At 42.2% G+C, this 22,924-nt stretch overlaps 2 protein-coding genes across 3 annotated transcripts in view; one reads left to right on the top strand and one right to left on the bottom strand.

The window, feature by feature from the left end:
- The window catches only part of ZCWPW2 (zinc finger CW-type and PWWP domain containing 2), a 36,557-nt gene extending 34,067 nt beyond the window's left edge, over positions 1-2,490 (bottom strand). The window contains exon 1 of the mRNA XM_080975046.1: positions 1,968-2,490. The gene's annotated coding sequence lies outside the window, so the exon portion shown is untranslated. The remainder of the gene's footprint in view (positions 1-1,967) is intronic.
- On the top strand, positions 73-22,186 carry AZI2 (5-azacytidine induced 2). 2 transcript variants are annotated; one of them, XM_080974976.1, is made up of 8 exons: positions 73-346; positions 3,466-3,695; positions 4,754-4,879; positions 6,551-6,650; positions 9,449-9,597; positions 12,166-12,230; positions 18,033-18,154; positions 19,699-22,186. In XM_080974976.1, the coding sequence occupies exons 1-8, from the start codon at positions 328-330 to the stop codon at positions 20,058-20,060; spliced, it is 1,173 nt and encodes a 390-aa protein (XP_080831102.1). In that variant the 5' UTR covers positions 73-327; the 3' UTR covers positions 20,061-22,186. The 2 variants fall into 2 exon arrangements, with proteins under 2 accessions (XP_080831102.1, XP_080831101.1); XM_080974975.1 differs by having other exon boundaries at positions 74-367.
- Positions 22,187-22,924: the final 738 nt, after the last annotated feature.

Here is a 22,924-nt window from a genome sequence, read left to right as displayed (position 1 = left end):
GAGGCTTTGGTTTCCAGCGCGGAGGTGGGGCGGCGGCGGCCGTTGTAAAGGATCACGTGAGGCGGGCGAGATTGGGCGGAAGCCGGCGCTGCGTCGAGGGAGGCGGGGAAGAGAAAGGGAAAGGGAAAAGGGCTCCTGCGGGCGCTTCCGCTATTGGCTGCTGCCACTGCTTCTTCCGCGGCCGCTGCTCTTGCTGCTACTCTCGGGCTGGGCGGAGAACGATGAGCGCCGACAGGCGGCGGCGGCGGAGGAGGAAGAGCTTCGGGGGCTTTGGAGCGGTGGCCCCGTCGCGCTGCTGAGGGGAGGGAGCCCCGGGAAAGGCCCGCGATGAGTTCGCTGTCCGCAGGTAACCCTTCGCTGGCTGCAGGTAATACCCCTTTCCCTCCCCCTCACGGCGCACCTCCTGCGCCCACTCGCCTTGGTCCCCCCCCCAGCTTCCCCCCTATTATACCTGGTGTGTGTTTGGGGGGGCATCCGCGTCCCTTTCCCCCGCAATTCGCATCGCCCACCACCAGATCGCGGCCTGTTTCTCACGAGACGGGGCAGGACAAACCCGTGTCTGGATGCAACTGCTGCAAACCGAAGGCAGGCGAGTGGGGGGAGAGGGGGTGGCTCGCATAATTCACATTTACTCAAAAGGAAGTCCCGCCATGTCGCATGGAAGGTAGCGCTCCATGGTGTGTTTCTCGGACTGCAGGCAGCCTAAGCGGCCCTCTGTACAAAACAAGCGAATGGAGGAAACTAGCATGTCGGTGAACTTCTCGCCTAGCCCTTTCCCTCCCCTAATGTGCTGCCGGTGTGTGTAGAGAGTTTAATGGGTTCAGAACAGTGGTTCCCAACTTTTTTTTGGCCGTGCCTCATCTAAGCATCTCTAAAATCCCGATTCCCCCCCCCCCCGACATATAATGCTTTTTATTCAAAAAGTGAACTCCTATTCACGTGGAGGAAGCCACTGCTAATAACTCATTCTTGAATTGCCCCCCTTAAAAATTAAATTGCCCCCCTGTGGGGCGTGTGCCCCACTTTGGGAACCATATAAAAGGATCCAGCTGTTACAGACAAACGATTGATTCCAGCTTCTCCCCCCCCCCCCCCCATGCCAGCTGGAACGATCCCTGCTTACTGTAATTGCAGTATGCGGTTTTTACTGAATGGTTTTGCTGCACCTAAGTTTGTGGTGCGGCACTTGGTATTGTTTTAATAATGCGCGTGTCTTAAATAAATGCTCGGCCGTGTGAAGTGTTGCAGCTCTTACGTCCCATCTCCTATGTTGGCCTTAAGAATGTGCTCCTATGTTGGCCTTAAGAATGTGGAGCCTTTCTAGGTCTTGTTCGTGGTGGGAAGCTGACATCTTGCAAATGGTCCTGCAATGGCTGAAGAAATGTGCTTGTTTTTGCTACAGACTGTGAAGCTGGGACAAATTTTGTGATGATGCACACTTGACTGCCTGCTATGTGTGTGTGAATATAGATGTGTATATTGCCCTTCACCCAAAGATCTCTGGGCCATTCACATCATAAAAAGACATAAAAACTGGAGCAAAAACAAAACAATAACCCCCAACACAGAGCACGTTTTAAAGGACATGTTAATCAACTTAATAGAAGTGTTTCACTAAGTTATTCAATATGTTGAATTAAACTTTTAATGTGACCCACAACACTTGCTTTCCTCGCCTTTAAATATTTACATAGGAAAAAACAATTCTGTAAAACAGTCTACAATGTTTCTTCCTGTATCTATAGCTCCATACCCCTCTCCTTGTCCAATAACAGCTTTGTGGCACTTGGAATTGGAGATCAGTGGGGAAGAGCAGAAGTCTTTGCCCACAGTCCATGCCCAAAGAGCACTTGTTCTCTCTCTTGCCTTAATGGGTCAAAGCAACTGTCAAGGTTTCTTTCCCAAACTACTGACCTCTGCTTCTAGTCCCGACTGCTTTGTGTCTATCCTTAAATCAAGTGACTTACTTTACTGTTGCTTGTGAAGTTGCAGGATACTCTGGAATGGTTTCTCAGCTGTGTGTTCATTTTTCTTCTCCAACCTCCCACCTAAGAAAGATAGGGAGTTTTACTAGGTCAAGTTGGCACCCTTCCCCCTCCCTTGCCAAAAAAAGGGAAGAAAGTTGGAGCTATCCCATGCACCATATACTGTTCAGAAAACTCAACATCTATGTAAAATAGGAAAGGACTTGAGACTTTGACATGGGTGCAAGAAGCCGAAGGGATTTGTTGAAGATACATTTTTTCTCTAAGACTTGGCTCTTACTCCAGGAATGTTTAGTTGAAGAAGTTCTTATGTAAACAGTACTATCATTAGAATATTTTTTTTTTGTAGACTCTTGTTCCCAAGTTTTGTTTCTCCAGACCATGATATAACTTTAGAACTTTTGAAATGAGATATAATCCAGAGATCTCATCAACAACTGCCTGTAAAGTCTTCATAACATTAGATATTGTTACATGTGTTGTGCAGAATCCCATTTCTCAGACAAATATTTTCAAATAGTCTTTCTCTTCAACTTTAAATTCTGAGATCATAGCTCTGTAGAGTTGGAAGGGACCCTGAGGATAATCGAATCCAGTCCGCTGCAGTGCAGAAATATACAGCTGTCCCATACAGGGATCGAACCTGCAACCTTGGTGTTATCAGCACCACGCTCTAGCCAACTGAGCTACCGTCCTTTCCACCATACAGCATTCTTGGATCTCTTGTCTAAGAGCACTGTAAACATCTGATTCGAACACTTTATTTACTAAGTCAGGTTGGAAACCGATGCTTTCTTGCTGAACTTCCTGTTTTAGAGGTAACCTAACATTTCTCATTAGCTTATTTTATTTTTTCATGAAAGGAGGAGGTTGTGGTTTCTGTATGTGTTTAAATTATGTTCTGATTTCACCAAAAGGAAGTTGCACCAAAAGGAAATTCCCTGGACCCTCTCTTTCCCTTCTAAACTTTGGAATAGGCATTTCAACACCATGAGTGGATTTCAAAATATGCATTCAAACTGAATCAAAGCTAGATGTAACTCGCCAAGAGTGAAAAATAATCAACACAAAATCTGTAGGGAGAGGGGGAATCAACTAGCTGGTTTAGAATCAAATTTCAGTTGAAGTGTGTATTGATGCTGTATGGATTCTAAGCTGTACGGCTCACTTTCAGATGCCTAGCCCTGCTTGCCCACTGTATTACAGCATATTAATGGAAGCTTTGGGAAGGATCCCTTCCAACATGTTCTAGATAAAAAAACAAAATCAAATAGCTATTTTTAACATCAATACTTTACTGTCATCTGAGAGCCACTTCATAATTTTATAGTGGGAAATCTATTGTAAGCTTGAGGTGATATTTTCTGGTAAAGGCTAAACTATAACAAGTGCTCTACAGCGTTTCTTCCAATCTGAAAGATATTAAATGCTTGTGATATATACTTAGGATCTTTCATAGCAACATGCCTTTTTTATTCAGCTGCCATGGATGAACTAGCTGAAGATGACATTTATATTTTGAACCATGAAAAAGCAGACACTCATCCTAAGCAAGATGGAGAAATTCCTACCCCCGTGTATTCAGGCGAAGAGTCTGTTGCTTCACATTTTGCACTTGTCACTGCTTATGAAGATATCAAAAAACGACTGAAAGAGACAGAAAGGGAGAACTCCCTCTTAAAGAAAAGAGTAAGAGTGTTAGAAGAAAAGGTAAGTAACTGTTTAGCAATTCACAGAAACATGCCTTTTGGGGGGGGGAGGGGGAATGATAAGGTATCTTAAGGCTGCATTGCTATGCACACTTATCTGGGAGTGATTCCTATGGAACCCATTGTAGACATGGCTAGGATTTCCCTGTGCACTTTACATGTGAAAATAGTAATTGCCAAAAGTTTCAATAGCAAAATATTACTTTTCTGGTATGATTATAATTAGTACCTGGTTGTTGTTCTTTAGTAACGAGTAGGATAATTGAACACAAAGGGGATGGTAGGAGACTTCTTAATAAAAAAATTATGCACCATAATGTAAGAGGCTGTCTTCTGCAGAGTCAGACCACAGGTGGCGCTGTGGGTTAAACCACAGAGCCTAGGACTTGCCGATCAGAAGGTCGGCGGTTCGAATCCCCGCAACGGGGTGAGCTCCCGTTGCTCAGTCCCAGCTCCTGCCAACCTAGCAGTTCAAAAGCACGTCAAAGTGCATGTAGATAAATAGATACCGCTAGGGCGGGAAGGTAAACGGCATTTCCGTGCACTGCTCTGGTTTCGCCAGAAGCGGCTTAGTCATGCTGACCACATGACCCGGAAGCTGTATGCCGGCTCCCTCGGCCAGTAAAGCGAGATGAGCACCGCAACCCCAGAGTCAGTCATGACTGGACCTAACGGTCAGGGGTCCCTTTACCTTTAGGATAACTGAACACAAAGGGAATGGTAAGAGACTTCTTAATAAAAAAATTATGCACCATAATGCAAGAAGCTGTCTTCTGCTGAGTCAGACCATTGGTTTATGTAGCCCAGTTCTCTCTACTTTGACTGGCAGCAGCTATCTGGAATTTCAGAGTGGGTTCATCCCCAGGGAGATGCTGGGGATTGATCCTGAGCTGCTCTGTATGCACAGCTGATGCTGTCTACAATGAGCTATAGCCCACGGTAAACCCATGTTTATTGGCTGCCAGTTAATTTGTTTCACTTGAAGTATTTAAATTTGATGCTCTTTGAGTAACAAAGCTAGGGAAAATGTAATTTTTGCATTTTCCTCTAATCGTCTAGGTTCTTGGCTCCCATTTGGAAGAAAGCGCAAGCTCTGTCGGCCGCGAGCAGGTTAACAAAGCCTACCAAGCCTATCGAGAGGCTTGTATCGAACGGGATAATCTGAAAAGTAAACTGGATAAAATGGTACGTGCTTTGCAGTAGGTTAAAAGAAAGGTACTATGTGAGTGCGGTTTATAAAAGGAAATTCTGACTTTGATGTTAGGTTTCTAGCCAGTTATGCCAGCATCACAGGGGTTTGGACCAGAGAACTCTCAGGGCCCCTTTCAGCTCTGCAATTCTGTGATACTAAGCTGGGGAGGGAGTTTGTGGCCCTCCAGATGTTAATATTGTTGTTTTTAAAGATGATGTTGTTTTATTAAATTGGTATACCACCCTATACCTTGGAGTGGTTTCCAACTTAAAATCACAATATAAAAACCCCCTGCAAAATAACAGTCGTACCTTGGATCCCGAACACCTTGCGACTCAAACGTTTTGTTTCCCCAACGCTGCAAACCCAGAAGTGAGTGTTCCGGTTTGTATACCTTCTTTGGAAGCCGAACATCCTCCGTGGCTTCTGCTTGAGTGCAGGAAGCTCCTGTAGCCAATTGAAAGTCGCGCCTTGGTTTTCAGAAGTTGAACGGATTCCGTTCGACGACCAAGGTATGGCTGTATATAATAAAAAAAGACAAGACAATAATCCCCACTTGCACAACAGCCCCACCCAGCATGGGCAGAAGTTAGGGATGATGGGAGTTGTAGCCCAACAACATTGGGAGAGTACCAGGTTCCCTACCCCTGCCCTAAGGTGTAAGAGACTCAAGCAGGCCAGATCACTCTTCCCTGCTTACGCTCCCTCTCTGATGTACTATTTTCTTTTCCAGTTGACACTCAATTATCTCTGGTTACTGGAGGCCACTGAGCATGCTTGGTCCTTTTTAAAAGTTTTCATTTTTCCTTGTCTTCTTTGGCAACCTTTTGGTTTTAATTTTTTGCGTGCGTGTTTTTACTTCTGCATTCTTCAGAAGTCACCCAGCTATTCTCGTTTCTCAGTCTTCTTTGAGTGGGCTCCAACTCTGGCTCCAACTCTGTCAACACTCAACCACCTGCGTTCACTATTAAAGGAAATGTTGCAGAAGTTTCAGATTACAGAATCCTTCCAGAGATGCAGTGTGCAGCCAGTGACAACTGGAGGAAAAACCCCATGTGGTGCAGAGAACAGATAAAAGCAAAGAATAACAAAGAAAAGGGGTAGTTAATTTGGAAAACCTGCTAACTAATTGAGCTCAGTTGGAGAGCCTTACCTCATTGCCACAGGATCTAGTATTCTGCCTGAAGAAAAAGTGCTATTTTTTGTACTCTGAAAGGTTGCAGCATTTACCGTATTTTTTGCTCTATAAGACTCACTTTTTCCCTCCTAAAAAGTAAGGGGAAATGTGTGTGCATCTTATGGAGCGAATGCAGGCTGCGCAGCTATCCCAGAAGCCAGAACAGTAAGAGGGATTGCTGCTTTCACTGTGCAGCGATCCCTCTTGCTGTTCTGGCTTCTGAGATTCAGAATATTTTTTTTCTTGTTTTCCTCCTCCAAAAACTAGGTGCGTCTTGTGGTCTGGTGCATCTTATAGAGCGAAAAATACGGTATATCTGATCTTGACTTCAGGGCTTTAGAAACCGAGTATCTGACAGCTTGGCCAATTCTTCAAGAAGTAGAGCTGGCTAGCATTTAGTTCTAAGAGTTAGGCATGTATGGATTTTATTATTGATTGGAAAGCTGGACAGACTAAGTCCTGGCAATGTGTTCTTTCCCTGAACTAGATGAAAGAGAACACCGAATCCCTGAAACATTTGAATGAGCAGTTGCAGTCCAAAGAAGTGGAGCTCCTGCAGCTCAGAACTGAAGTGGAAACTCAACAAGGTGCCCCTTGTCTCTCAGAGTGTAAATTTATGTGCTTGACTACGAAGCTGTACCTCTGTATAAGAAGGCCTGTAGCTAGTATGCATACATTTATGCTAACGTGTTCAATTTGCATAAAGGAATGTTATTACAGATCACTGTTCAGAAGCAAAACGTTATGGTGTTCATTCTCAGACAATAATGGCTGTGTGAGGGAGAGGATGGGGCTGCATTTGCTGCCCCTGCCTCCTTTTCTCTGTCGGTTTCATTTATGCATTTTGTTTTGAAAGATTTATAATCAACATTTTGAGCGACATAGTAAAAATACAAGCTGAATACAGTGTAAAACATTGTAAAATCTCTACTTATAACAGTGCTAACGTCAAAAGCCAGCACTAAATAGACAGTGAAACAGTAGAAATAGAAAGCAGTCCTTGACATTGTAGCCCCCATTTATAATTACAAGAGCAACTTCATAATAATAATAATAATTATACCCCACCCATCTGGCTGGGTTTCCCCAGCCACTCCCAACAGAATATTAAAAACATGATAAAACATCAAACATTAAAAACTTCCCTAAACAGGGCTGCCTTCAGATGTGTTCTAAAAGTCAGATAGCTGTTTATTTCCTTGACATCTGATGGGAGGGCGTTCCACAGGGCGGGCGCCACTACCGAGAAGGCCCTCTGTCTGCTTCATAATCTTGGCTGTTAACTTTGCCAAGTAATGCATTGCTTCACAATGCTGGGAAGGGTAGGGGTGTGTGCTTTTGTGCGCTTTTTTGGAATTCTGAAAACCCCCAAAATAATAGTTTTTAAAAATAAGTTGTTAAAATCAGTGCAGTTTTGGCAGGTTCAGTCTGCCATCTTGATTCAGAATGACAGCCGGTTGGAGCCAAACATAGATGAAAACACTGATACTAGGAACCATCATACAAAATTTGGTTGCAGTAGCTTGAGGTGTATCCAAATGCTTAAAGAACAAACAAAAGGCATACAACTTTTCAAATTATATAGTTGTAGTTTACACACACACACTCCCTATATATATTATATGTACACACACACAAACATACATACAGAGCTTTTCTGCTGTAACAGGCCCTAAGGTCTCCCTTTTTTAAAAAATCTGCTGCAACAATGCCACATTTCACGATGTATCTTGGTCTGCCAGGTTACCAAGGAGCAGGGTCTGTGTTGTTAGCCTTATTAATCCTTTGGCATTAGCATCGGGTGTTACATTAGTATAGCAACACCCTTTGCATGCTCCAATTAGCATGGACAGTGTATTCTCATACAGGAAGTGCATGTGCATATTTGGGAATTCCCAGAAATACCTCCTAAGTTGACCTCTGGCAATGGGAAGCAAGCTTTTCCTTTTCCTTTTATGTTTACATCAGCCCTGCACACAACTTGTTGACGTGGACCGATTATGCAAGGAGATCACGTGTTTGTGCCATAGGCACCATAGCAGCTGAAACATTGCAATCCAAGAATGTACTTCTGCCATACGTTTGCATTGATCTAACGGCTGCTTCTTGCACGTTGAAATCTTCCCTTCACATCTTACTACACCTTGTCAAAACTAACACTGCTTGCATAGGAAAAATGGTAAAGTGGTGTGCAACATCAAAATACAGGACAGGTGTAATAATAAAATTGGTCAAACCGTCAGTAAACATGACAAACAATGTTTATTTTTTTAAACTCACATTCCAAAGCCCTTTCAGAAAAATATGTTGTTTTAAAAAGTCTTGATTTTTACTCCCAGCCCTTCAATAATTTCCCAGGGTGGCTTACAAAACATTAACATTACAGTAAAAACAAAACAGAAGCTGTTAGTACAAAAACATAAAATGCCATAACAAAATACCAAATTATAACCAAATACCAAGCAGCGTAGGAGCTTGTCTGCAGGATTAAAAAGCATGGTAAAATAAGATGCTTGCTTTGTGCCAAAATGACTCTGAGGTATGTGCCAGGTAAGGCCGCCTGGAAGAGCATTTTATGATTGTGCCAACAGCGTGTATATCCTTTCACCTGTAATCTGTGCCTCAGATGTTTGGTGCTTCCAAAGCAGGCTCTTGGGTGAATGGTAGCACACACAAAGATAAAATGTTCTTTGAGAGCATCTCCACCCCCATCGTTCAGCCCGGACACTGAGGTCCAGCTCCGAGGGCCTTCTGGCGGTTCCCTCCCTGCAAGAAGTGAGGTTGCAGGGAACCAGGCAGAGAGCCTTCTTGGTAGTGGTGCCCACCCTGTGGAACGCCCTCCCATCAGATGTCAAGGGAATAAACAACTATCTGACTTTTAGAAGACATCTGAAGGCAGCCCTGTTTAGGGAAGCTTTTAATGTTTGATGTATTTATTATGTTTTTAATATTCTATTGGGAGCCGCCCAGAGTGGCTGGGAAAACCCAGCCAGATGGGTGGAGTATTAATAATAATAATAATAATAATAATAATAATAATAATATCATTATTTATTATTTGGGTATCCTTATCCTAAGTAATGAATGCCTTCAGAAGTCAAAACCAGCACTTTGAAATGAGCCACATGTACAGCCTATAGCATATTACAAAAGACCCATAAAGTTACATGGTGTTCCTTGTACATATGAACATCTATGAATTATTCCAGTGCAACATGTTTCTTAATAATGTGATCACTCTAATTAAATTCAAAAACGTCCAAGGTTTGAATTTTGGGCCTTTGCTATGCTCATGGGAGCATAACTTTGAATCCAACCACGCCATTCTTAATGTCTGATTATATTCTGATTGAATGATAAGTGTTTTTTTCATATTTCTTTGCAGTGATGAAGAGTCTGAACTCTACCCCATCTAGCTGGGAAATAGAAAAGCTGAATAATGCCCTAAAAGTGCACAGTTTGGAGCAGGATTTGGAGAAGCTGAGGGAAGAATGCAATGATCTTAGAAAAGAACTACAAAAATCTATTCAGAAGGTACTGGTGCGTTTTGGCTTCTGTTGCGGAGATGGTGTGTAAAAATGTAAAATATAATGATGATGCCCTTCTGTTGTGGAAAACTAATTGTAATAAGGGTATTGGCTAGCGCTGAGGCAGTTGTTGTGAAGCACACCTAAAGGCTTTAAAAGACTTGGTGAGATTTTCAGCTTCTGACTTCCATGCCAAACTGCTTTTGAAGGTAGTCTTTTCAAAAGAGGTTTGCCATGTGATTGAGCAAGCCGTCTGTCACCCTCCCAGAGTTATCTGCATTTGCAGAACTAATGGTTTGTTCAGTTTTTTTTAATTCTTGCCAGTTATCTGCTAACCGTGTTCATGCAACTATAGTGTATTTTCCTCCTTAGTACTTAGTTATCTGCATGAGGGGAATGCAATGGATATGCTACTCAGCTCTGTTTTGATGCTGATTTTTCTGGCCTCCTTATGCCTAGATAACTACACACATTAGTAGGTGCTACCTCAAGTTGCAGTCTCAATTGGTTTTAAAGCCGCAAAAGATGAATTGCCAACAGCCTGGGAGGGATGGCAAATAGAATGTCATGGCCCTGTCTATCACATTGGTTTTGTTTAATGGCTAATCTGTGAATCTGCTGATTACATCTACCATTATTTTGGTTTAACATGACAACTTGGTTTAACATAAATGTCTCTCACATAACAGAAACCGGATTGCAAATTTCAAGAAGCTCCACTAGATGGAGCTAAGCACAAGATGTTGGCTTGAATTCCCGTTAGCTAGCCCTGCAGATATCAAAACTGGCTCATTTTCAATCCCACTGCTTAAAATTTGCTGAACTGAGCATGTAATTTATGGCGCTTATTTGTGGGTTCTGTTGATTTGGGTGGGATTATTCATAAATAATCCTTTCTTCCAGTTGTTTCCCTGTAGAAGCTGATTGAAACGTAATTTCATTACGTGTGGGTTCTTGTCACACGGTCACGCTATTCTACTTCAGTAAAATCCCATCTGTAAGTGTAGTATGACTCAAGCAAGTTCACCCTAAAATCATTATGATTATATTGAAGCTAAGTGCAAGCACTATTGACAGCTAGGAAGTTCTGATTTTTTAGAATGAAACCGCTGCTTGGAAGAAAATTCAGAATGGATAACTGAAGCTGTCACTAGCTTCTGAATAAGGATTTTTGCACCTGTAGTTTATCTAATGTGATTAGCCTGTGTGAGTGATCCTTTTTTATGATAGTAATCAAATGAGCCCTACTCACATGTGACTCTGGTGGTGTAACTAACCTTGACAGGGTTAAGGACTAGAATTCCTCTTGCACCCCTGCACACCAGACCTATTGAATACCAACCACAAATTGGAAGAGAAGTCAACATACGTTACTTATCCCATTAAAAAGTACTTTTTAAAAATTCTGTTCACAGTACTACTACAAATGCAGCTGCTCCATACATTTCTTTGATAGCATTTCCTTTTCAATTCATTTCCTAATGATCCCTAGTATGGAATTTGCCTTTTTTTACACCTGCCACCCACTAGGTTGATGTCTTCCTCATGTTGTCTGCTTTGACACCCTCATTCCTAGTCAGTCACCACCAGTTCAGACCTGCCGGGCATATATGTGGAATTAATATTTTTTTTGTCCCAACCGGCATCACTTTATACTTCTTGCACTGAATTGTATTTTCCATTTCCCACCCATTTTCTAAATTTGTAGAGGTCCCTCTGAAATTCTTTCTGCTTTAACAACCCAGAACAATTTAATATCGGCAGGAAACCTGCCCATCTCACTGCTCCCTCTTGTTAATGAGCAACTTAAAAAGGACATGGCTGAATACTGATCCTTGGAGGGACTCCACTTTCTAATTTCTTCATTTGGAGAACTGCTTGTTTATTTCTACCCTGTTTTCTGCAACGTATCCAATTTGTGATCCACAAGAGGACCTCTCTCTTAGAAATCCTGGCTGAGCTACTTCATTGATTTTTATTTTTTTTGAAAAATCAAGTATACTGTGTCAACCAGCTCACTATTTGTATGCTCCTTGACCCTCTCAAAGAACCCTAATAGGTTCTTGAGAAATTACATGCCCTTGTAGAATCCATGATAACTCAGATTCAGTAATGCTTGTTGTTCTATATGCCTTGTTATCATACTTCTAACATATGCTGCTAATATGTATTCCTTTTCGTTCTCTTCGTTTGGACCTCAGTTTTTTGAAGGAAGCTTTCTTGCCTCTGATAACATGTTAACCGGAACTCTATTATCACAATAGCTTCTAGGTTGTCATGGAGGGGACCAGCTTTATCCTCAAAAGTGCTTTTCAGGCTTGTTACAGCAGGACTTTGAAGGTTCCAATACTCTACTTTGCCATGTTAATAAGTCCCATGCCGCTTGGCACCACTGTGGTGGAGGTAATGAAGTATCAGCACTTGGTTGATTCAAAAATGTCATTGAAAGCCTACCTCACCACTGCCTGCTAAGCTTCCCAACTTTGCTTTTAAACCTTTGTTTTCCTTTTACCTCAAGTAAGGCAGACTTTTCCCATTCTTTTTTCAAAGCCAAATGTTTTGTTTCCCCCACCAGGTTGTATCCCAGGAAGGAATTTTAACAAATGGAGAGTGTGTCCAACAGCAGATAAGCATTCATAGGTATGTAGATCCCATGAACTTGTTTTAAATTTGTTAAGTTAGTCATCTCTGTGTTAGTTCTAAGTGAGATTACTTAAATCCAAAGAAGGCACTACTTTGAAGACATGCTAAATTGGGAAAGATATGGACACAGTTAGGCATACCCTAGTGACATCCAGGTAGAGCATGTTAAACTAGTTCATTGTGGAGCTGCCTTTGAAGAGTATTCAGAACAGACAGTTCACCTAGTATGCAAAAGCAGGGCAGGACTATCTGAAGAATGTTAACATGCATTTTGAGATGGCTTTATTGGCTTATAGTTGATTTTGGCTGAATTCAAAGTGCAGATTTTGTCCCTTTTTAAAGCCCCGAGCAGTCCGGCAACCAGATAACCTTAGCATCGTATTTTCTCATATGAGTCTACCCATTCACTCAGGAAATCTATGGAGGCCTTGCTCCATGTTGTCTTGACTTCATAAGTACAGTAGGCGATTATATGGAACAGGGGCCTTTTCAGTGGTGGCACCAAGGCTGTCAATTATCTCCCCTAGGAGGCTTGTGTCACTCTGATTCTGATAAGCCTGTAGATCAGGCATGTCCAAAATCCATTTTGGGGGCCTAATCCGGCCTGCCGTTCGGTTTAATCCAGCCCCTGTGGCAGTTTATTTCCTGGGGTAAAATTCCCCAAAAAGCGCAACAACTTCAATCCTAAAAATCATCAACAACTTTGGTTGGCCCTCATGCATGTTCACTTTATCAAATCCGGCCCTCTTTGAAAAAAGTTTGGGCACCCCTGCGTAGATGATGAGTGAAAAGAATTACATTCCATATTTACAGTACATTAAGTGCTGTGCTTTCTCATTCGTCATTGGCTGCTGCTATGTTCTCTTTCGTTGCATATTGAGATTTTTATTGATCAAAAGATGTGGAGTAGAAATCTTAAAATAAACAAGCAATCTGTGTTGATAAAATAAGTTGTTAATTGTGGGAAACCTATCCAGTTATGAGCAATGGACAGGATTCAACTAAATAGTTTGTGCTGGTGCAAGGTTTAGTGTTAACACCGGAACAAATTTAGGTGATGTGTGGGGAGGAAATGTCCCATTGTGCAGGGAGAAATCTGTGCGTTAATGAAATGTTTACCATAGCACTACATTGCATAAAACTCAGTGGCTCAGATTTTGAAGGCAAATGATAAACCAGTTGCAGCATATCTGATACATGAGAATCTAATCAGTACACAGTTATACAGTGGTGCCTCGCAAGACGAAATTAATTCGTTCTGCGAGTTTTTTCGTCTTGCGAATTTTTCGTCTTGCGAAGCACGGTTTCCCATAGGGTATTAACGGTTTTAAGAAAAAGGAAACAAACTTGCAAGACGTTTTCGTTTTTTGTCTTGCGAAGCTAGCCCATAGGGAAATTCGTCTTGCGAAGCAACTCAAAAAACGAAAAACTCTTTCGTCTTGCGCGTTTTTCGTCTTGTGAGGCATTCGTCTTGCGAGGTACCACTGTATAGTGAATCACATTAATAGGACCCAAAAATCCTATTTGCAGCTGAAGGCACCTCCCTGAGGTTCCACCCCTAAGTGCTTGCAAGTTGAAGTCCTTTGTGGTGCAACCTTCCTAAGCATTTGCTGGATTCTTCTTTGGCCCTCTTGCAACATCAGATCTAGCTTGATGTGAAACATCTTCACAAAACTCAAGTCAGAGTTCAGGTCACTTATAAGAAAGAGTGGCTTTTCTTTAGCACTTGCAGTCAACATTGAATGTGGATGAAACCAAACTTGAAGCACGTTGGAAGAAATAATGCAGGCCTTGTGAAATTAAGGGAATCCATCACATTGTCTCTACCATATTGCTAAATTGCCCTTTCTGTAAGACTTTATATGGTAACGTATTACTTGAAGCTCTTATTTGGAATGCTGCACAGGGCTGTCTTGTTTTTCAGCAATTGCTTCTTGCCTAGCAACCCTCCATCACATTGTCTGGGTGGAAACTGCAAGAGAAACCTGTACAGCTGCAGAACAGAAATAACCTACAGAAGCAGTTGTCCTGGAGACAATTAGTATAGAGAGCACACAACCCAATCTGTGACCTTCTCTCTCTTCAAAGTGCCGTTGATGTAGTTAAGCCTCTTCTAACCAAGCCATACTTCTTCCTATCGAGAAAAGGAGTAAAATACTTATTTATGTTTTCAATCCTCAGAAATGCATTTCCCTTGTTTTCCACATGAGGGAGAAGTAGGACTTGGTTAGAAGAGGCCATGATTGCTATTCTGTGGCTTGCATTGGAAAAAATGGAAGGAAAGGCATTTCATTGGGCCTCCACTATGTTAATAACCCATATGGTATATCCTTTATTCGTCTTAATGAGCTAGCCAGCTAATGTTTTTGCTTCTCCAGAACAATGTTCAAATAGGTAATTTGCTAAGTGACACTTTTAGCCCTTCACTCTATTAAAATAAGTTGTGTTGTTGTTTTTTAAAGCATCGCTCTGGTAACAGCCTGGTATGTAAATTAGCACATACAGACTTTTATGTTAAAAATCCAACTATTTTATGTAATTCACATCGACTGTGAAAACAAGTCCACAGCTCTTTTCACACCTAGAGGAAGTTCTTTGAAATGTTTCTTTCAGCAAGTACCCTTTGCTTTAATATGAATGTCAATATTCACTTACCTAATATTCTTGTGAAATATTTGTCACTTGTCAGTGACACAAGAGATTCTTTGAATACGAATTGTTGCTTATCGGCAGCTAAGCACTTCTGCAGATAGGGCTGGGCAACTTCATTGCCAACGGGAATTATTTTGACTAGAGTGACATAATTTGTGGTGGCAAATTCTTAATAATTGCTTTTATTACAATGATGGTAGTCGTAAGCAAAAAAAAACATACTGCACATTAATATATCTCAACTAAAGCACAACTGAGGAACACTGAATGACACTGCAATGGCTTTAAAGAAAAGCAACATAAGAAAGCTTGCATCTTATGAGCTTCTGTTTGTTGGTGCAACTGAGAAATATTGGTGTATACAGGATATAACACCTGACCTCTCCTTATTACCTCTCTAGAAAATTTTGTATATCTTTCAGCTTGTTTGTGGTGTCAGGATTCATGCTGGGTCCGCCCCCCCCCCCAAAGTCTCAAGCCAAAATTCTGCACCTTCATTTTTCAGTTGAGATTTGGATTCTGGGGTATAATATATCCACCCATACAAAGCACAGCAGCAGAACTCATTATGCTGCTCCTAGTTTGGAGAGAACTGCCCTAATTGTTATAGTTCTCGTTGGTCAATGTGTCTTAACTGAAAACTGTGCAGTAATTGAGTTTTAAGGGATACTGATACACACAGTTGGAACTCCAGTCCATCAGTGAGAGAAAAGAATATTCAAGCTGTTTCCCTTGTGTGACAGCATCCTGCTTTTCAAGTCTTGCTTCAACAAAGAAACACAGGGTTAGCAGTTAAGCTAGAAGTTGGGTGCACTGTTTGCTTAAACTGGTCATCAAACATTGCAACTACGTGTGGTCTCTACTTGACTGTAAACTTGTTTATTTGCCTATTATTACATGCTTCTTGACTTCTGTTCTATCATTTCTGGGTTGAAGGAGGTACTTGTAATTACCTGAAATGCTGCTTCTCGAGAACTCTGTCCACATTGAGTGTGGCCGATCCGTTATCTTCCTAAAGACTGATGAAAGCAGTTTCCTATATTTATGGGGGAACTCTTTACCCAAAGAGTGTTGTGAGGGGGCATCTGCCAGATGCAGTTCCCAGTGATGTGTTGACTGGATATTTATGCAAATACTCTGTGGATGTTGACAGAAATATGTGACCTGATCCACATGGGAAACAGAGTTCTTGCCTTTTTGTAATATTAGAAGCAACTGAGTTGTTCTGTGGAGACTGTTTTTTTTGGGGGGGGGGTGCTGGGCAGTCTGAAGCAGAGCAATGTTTTATCTAGAGTTCAGACTGTCATAGTCTGTACAAGAGCAACGTCTTGTGCTTGTAAGTACTCTGCAAGAAGCTACAAATTGCATTTTTCACAGAAACTAGGTGTTCTTCCATTTATGAATAAGGCTTTCTTTCTGCATGGGGTTTGTAATGCTAAACACCACTTCAAAGTTAGGAGGTGATACAATGTTAGTCATACTTGGAGGGGATCCATTGAAATTAGTGGATTTAAGTCATACTCTGAGTATGACTTGGTTAAATATCATTCCATTAATTACTTGTTGGGATGTATCCTTGTCCTGCAAAAGGAGTGCTTCTGTTTAACCAGCCTGGAAATGGAGCAGTGTGTTGTTTGGACTTTTTTTTTCCTTTTTTTTTTAGGTGGGCAGGTAGAAATGACATTTTTCACCTCTCACCTTCTCTAGGACTCTCTCCTGCTGACCTATATAGTTTCTGGTCCGAAACCTGAGTATTTTATTGTTGTACACCACCCCAATCTCCAAGCAGTATGAAATTCCAGGGGTTCCAGGTGCTTACTCTGGGTTCATGTTTCCTTTTCGAATGAGGCACTGCGGAGACTACGGTGTCTCTGTGATATAGGTAAAGGACCCCTGGACAGTTAAGTCCAGTCAAATGCGACTATGGGGTTGCAGCGCACGTCTTGCTTTTCAGGCTGAGGGAGCCAGCATTTGTCCACAGACAGCTTTCTTGGTCATGTGGTCAGCATGACTAAACCGCTACTGGCGCAGTGGAACACCGTGACCGAAACCAGAGTGCACAGAAACGCTGTTTACCTTCCCGCCGCAGCAGTACCTATTTATCTACTTGCACTGGCATGCTTTCAGACTGCTAGGTTGGCAGAAGCTGGGACAGAGCAACAGGAGCTCACCCCGTTGTGCAGATTGGAACTGCCAACTTTTTGATTGGCAAGCCCAAGAGGCTCAGTGGTTTAGTCCATAGTGCCACCTGCGCCCCCGTCTTTATGATACAGTGGTACCTTGGGTTACATATGCTTCAGGTTACAGACTCCTCTAACCCAGAAATAGTACCTCGGGTTAAGAACTTTGCTTCAGGATGAGAACAGAAATCGTGTAGTGGTAGCGCGGCGGCAGCTGGAGGCCCCATTAGCTAAAGTGGTACCTCAGGTTAAGAACAGTTTCAGGTTAAGAACAGACCTCCAGAACGAATTAAGTTCTTAACCCGAGGTACCGCTGTATATGGTTTACATATATATACAACCTGAGCCTACAATTGACAATATCACAGCATTAACACCCCAAGTGGGTATTGCTTCACCCATAGTCATAGCCTTGGATGTGAGCAGAAATCAGGCATATCTCCCTCTCAGAGGCTTCAACCTGCTTCTTCCTTCAGCTCCTAGCTTACACCCAACTCTGGTCTTTGTCTTTCCTAACTACCAGCATGTTGAGGGAGGGGGGACTCATTCATTTGTCATCTGGCACAGCGCCACTTCCTTTGTTACCTTAACGACCCATAGTTAGAGGGCCATTATCACACCAGGAAGCTAGCCTGGCCATTTCAGGAACTAGAATCATTAGATTGTTAGATGTTAAAACTTGCTATATACAGAAATTATAGGTGTTGAGCAATTTCTGTTGCTTTTGTTTGATTTGCTCATTGAAAACAGCTGAAAGTCTGTAAATTTTGTTAATAAACCTGATTTGCAATGGGGGTTGAATAATTTTGATTACAACTGTTTACATGGAAATAGTGCTGTGAGATCTCTCTCTCCCCCCCCCCAGCCAGAACTACTTTTGTTTAGAGCATCTTTCTGTAGATCATAGTAGTACAGGAACTGAGACGTACAGCAAAGCTGAAATGTTGTAACTTCTAAAATGTTACAGTGAAAACGTTCAGCAAGCATACTGGGAGTTGAAGCGGGAGATGTCTAATCTGCATCTGGTGACGGAAGTGCAAGCGGAAATGCTCAGAAAACTGAAACTGACCCCATCTGCAACCAAGAAAGGCAAGTCAGAGTTTGCAGGATGAGGTCTTGGAAATGCAAGTCGCTTACCTAAGCTGCATCATTTTGGAGTACAGTTGCCTATTGCTTCTTCTCAAAACCTCATCAGTTGAAGCTCAGAAACCTCGGTTTTCTCTCTTGACTTCCGTCTCATAATGGTCAACTTAACACATAAAGGTGTTGCTGATGGTTTTTTTTTTTAAAAAAATGTGTTTTTTCTCTTCCCGTGTGGCTTTCTTCCTCGGTCAAGTGTTGCTTATTTGTACGAGGCTGAGGTGTGAAGTTTAGTTGTATTTGACCTTTTTTACCACAAGTACTTCATATTAGAAAAAGCACCAACAGACATTTCATTTTTCAAATGCATTCCTGTACAAATAGTGTTCTCTTAAAACAAACCAAAGCAGGTGAGGCAGACCCCCTCGCCCCAAAAGAAAATGCATGCCTCATTTTCCTTAGCTGTTTACTGAGACAATTCATTAATCCTCAGGGCTGCTTTATACACAGTTAAACCTCGACCCAGAAAGCACTTCTACAATTTAGGCATGAAATTCACGTAACCAGCCATGTCAGGAGAAGCCCTGTGCAAGGAGGTCCACTTGCTCCACAGGGATTTCATCTCTTCTCCCTGTGCCTCCCCAAATTATGCTTTTTTGTGGGGACAGAACCCCTAGAGTAGTGCACAGTGGGAGGAAGGGTTATTGTTCTTTGTGGGCCACTTGGAAGAGCACAGCATTAAATTCCACCCTAGATGCCCTTAGGTTGTTTGCTGGACTACAACTCCCATCATCCCTGGTCTATGGGCCTTCCTGTTTGGGTGGCGATGGAAATTGGGAGTCCAGCATCTGCAGAGCACAGCTTCGTCATCCCTGCTCAAGAACATAAAGCAGTCGCCTATTTCCATGCAGCTTTGGACCAGCTAATTGGCACAGGCTCACGGGTTCAGCTATAAAGCAGGGGTTGAGTGTTAACTGTTAACCCACAGGGATGGAACCAAAACCCACCCACCCCCGACTCTACATCCCATGCTCTGCTGCTTTAAGGCTCCCCTCCCCCTTTGCTGATTTACATTGGAGATGCGAGGAGAGCAGCAGAAGGCTGGGCTGTTAAAGTAGAGGGTGAGCTTTTCTCCTGTCACCCTCTTTTTAAGCATTTCTTCCTCACGCGCACACACTCTTTTATAGCTGAACTGGCGAGTGTGTTCACTAAGCAGGAAGACGTATGAGACCTAGCCTGGAGGGGAACAAGCAGCCCTCAAGAAACCACAGCAAGAAGCTGCCGTCTCCTTTACTCTGTCACCTCCAGAAGTCCCATTCAATGAGAAGATTGGATTTATTCCCCTATGTAGGTGATGTACTTAATTCTCAACGAGTTAAAACTGGGGTATTGAGGTCCTTGAAGAATTGAGTTGCAGTAAAGCCAAATGAATGGACAGAAGTTAAGAGATGCATTATAAGTAATTGGCTTTTGTCTACTGAAATACAGTATAACAATTGTGTTAGTTTTGAGTGTCTCTTGTGTTAATTAGGTATTTTCTGCTATTTCCACAGTGCCACCACATGCTCCTGTTCAGTGTATTGAAGACCTTGAAAGGGACACCACAGATCTTTATTTAGCTGCTTCTGGAGCTGTGTACAAAAAGAGGCTACTTCCGCCGAGCGACCATACTTTCAGCAATGTTGTGTCTTCCCCCTCGTGTACTGACGAGAGACTTGTCCCAGTTCACGACTCTCCGTTTCAGGAACCTAATTCGTACGGAAAGAGCTCTCTGGAAGATAATTCTTGGGTCTTCCCAAGCCCTCCAAAACCTAGTGAGACAGTGTTTTGGGAAACGAAAAACAGAGCGTCTCACTTAAACTTTCCAGAAAACAGTTTGGATCACTGTAACCAAAACTGCCTGCACAAGAGCTAAGAACTGTGGAACTTGATTTAGCTCTGAATGGGCTCCCATACACCTAAGAGGAAAATAGCTAATGGGAAGGAGGGTGAAAGTGTGGTAATCCAAGCAGGATTTTACTCTTCCCTTGTCTAATTTTGAAAGCAGGCCATGTACATCAATAGAAATGGCATATGGTGTAAGGCCTAGAATACACGAGTCGGTCTTCGGATTGCACTCCTGCAAATTACTCTAGAGTATTAAGCCTCCGAGTAAAACAAAAGCTGTACATTGCAGCTAATTGTGTGAATGTTGCTTAAAATACAGTATCTTCAGACATTTCTACAAGCTTCGAGAATGTCCTTCCCCCTCTCCTTTTTTGACACTGTCTCTTCCTTCAGGCCTCTCAGGTAAACAATAGAATGTGATGTAGGTTTTACCTCCAGTTCTGAAACAGTGTCTGGTTTTCGTTCCCTACTCTGTGGCGTGCGCAGGGAAGAACAGGTAAATGATTGAAGTGATTGTGACTAAAACAGTAAGCCAAATGAGTAGATTTGCTGTCTCAGCTGTGTGTCATCTTTAGCCTTACAGTGAAGAATCTGAGGTAGTAGAAATGGAGTAGAAATCTTAAAAAAACTTAATGGCAAATACTTCCTTCATAAATAGTGGTGTTCTGGTATGATCCTAGCCAAAATGCAGTGACCATTCGGGTGCCTATCTGCCAGTTACCAAAAAACTTTGCTTTATGACTCCTAAGTTCACTGACTGCTTTGATGTAGAAACCTCTAGGCGCCTTAAGCAGGAAGAACTGTAATATGATAAATGCATTTAATCTATGATAAAATTTATGTCCTATATTCATAAGGTGCATTGAAGTGTCAGAAACATTATGTACATAGTCACTCAATATTCTAACTATTGGCAGTCAAATAATTCTTAAGCTCCTGGTCCCTACCCTATATTACTGATTAGCTGAAATTAAGATTTTGTAGCAAAACCTATTAATCAATGTTGATTTGTTTTCAAGCAGAGAATAGTGGATGGTTTCAGAGCCTTTTAATGTCCAGGTTTCCAGCAATACTTTTTCCTCCTTGGCCTTTTGATATGCAGTGGAGTAAGATTCTCTCATGTTGGAAAGGGCTGGTGAGGGCTGACAACACAGTGAGAGATCAGCTCCGAGTTTCCCTAGTTCTGTGCCAGAATCTCATCTGATCATTTCAACCGTTACAAATTAATGCATTATGCCACCCTCCTCCTTCCTTCCCAACTTGGACTTGAAACACGACTGGGGAAAAGTAAAATCTGCATTGGACCTAAGAGATCAGGGGTGAGCAACTTGCAAGCCTTGGCCCAATTCCAAAAGCCCTCTGCTGATGCTCATATCATCTGGTAGCGTAATGTCCCTTCCTGGTAGCTTGATGAGTGGAGAGAAAAAGTGTAGCCACACCCAGTATTGACTCTGGCCCTGCCTGCTTTTGGCATGTGGCCCCTGACAGATACCCCAAAGGAGACAGAAAATGTTCTTCACCCCACTTAAGATGCATGTTCTTAAATAATAAAAATCACTTGCCTGGGTGCTGTGTGCCAGAGCAGTGCAAGCATATCAGTGATTTTCTGTAAAAGGAAACGTGGCTAAGTCTTCCCTTCCTTGCATTGCAGTTTAAATATTTATTCTTTGTCTCATACTGGAGAGAGTTTTATCTGTGGAAGAGGGAGAAAGGATGACTTCTACTGTGTTAGTGAATGGCATACATAAATAAGGTACATACCATTCACCCGATACTCTTATCTCGCTCACATAACCTGGCTTGTCTGTGATTAATGGAAATGGTGTCAGATGCTGGAATTTATTCTGACCAATGAACATAGCTGACTCAAGGGAGTACAATCTCCTGAAGAGTAATAGAACAGAATCCAATATGCATAAAATAAATCCAAGTCACTAGACTTTAGCTGATAGAACCAACTACCTGTGTAATAACAAAGCAGCAAAAGCCATTTCTCATGTGGCTGCAGAGCTCCGATGTGTTTCTCAAGGCTGCTTCTTGGGGTTACAGGGACTTGAATAAGTATCACTGTCCAGCACACTGACACAGTTAACGTTTTAAACAATGTACTGGAGAAATGGTCGTATTTTTAAATAAATTATTTTTCTTTGAAAATGGCTTTCTATAAATTGATGCAAGTAGTCATTATTTTTTTGACTGCTACGTAGCTTTTGTACCTCAGAAATGTCCACAACTGCAAGATGCATGAATGAAACTTTAATATCTGGTGCATAATTCTACACCTCAGCAATCTCTTCGTAGATTTTTATTCTTCCTGGGCTGCTTATTGCTCCCTTACTATACATAGCAATATTCATATGAATACATTGTGTAGGTAAATGAATTCCTAAGTGGGAGGAGACTTGTATGTTTTATGAGGTGCCATGAAGTAGTGGGAACATTAACCAGCTCGGTTTCTTTAGGTGAGCTACTCATTGAAGTGGTTATTCTTTCTCTTTCACCTTCCTATTCCATACACTGACACGCTAGTCTAGGCGTTACCATACCAAGGAATCCTTGAGTCTATTTTACATGATTTGTGCTACATGAGTCTTAACCTGCAGAAGTCCAATAGTATAAAGTGTATGGTTTGCATGCAGAAAATGCCACACTCAATCTCCAGGCTATGAAGATAAAGTTGGGAAGGATCCTGTAAGAAACCCTGGAGCACAGAAAGCCATTGCAGTGCCCTTTAATGTTTCTGGCCTGCACATTCCATCCATTCTTGACCGTTCGCCATGTTGGCTAAGGCTGATGGAAGTTGTAGTCTACTAACAGCTGGAAGGCACACCCCCTTGGTATCTGCTGCTGTGCAACATAGATAACAGTGGGTGGATGGACAAGTGTCCTGGC

The sequence above is a fragment of the Podarcis pityusensis genome, assembly GCF_964106645.2.
Source record: "Podarcis pityusensis genome assembly, chromosome: 12".
NCBI lineage: Eukaryota > Metazoa > Chordata > Lepidosauria > Squamata > Lacertidae > Podarcis > Podarcis pityusensis.
This window is presented reverse-complemented; position numbering and strand designations above follow the sequence as displayed.

Coding starts and splice junctions, on each gene's coding strand:
- AZI2 (XM_080974975.1), top strand. CDS start 328: ATGAGTTCGCTGTCCGCAGGTAACCCTTCGCTGGCTGCAG. Junction 9,598..12,165: donor TACAAAAATCTATTCAGAAG/GTACTGGTGCGT, acceptor TTCCCCCACCAG/GTTGTATCCCAGGAAGGAAT. Junction 18,155..19,698: donor CCCATCTGCAACCAAGAAAG/GCAAGTCAGAGT, acceptor CTATTTCCACAG/TGCCACCACATGCTCCTGTT.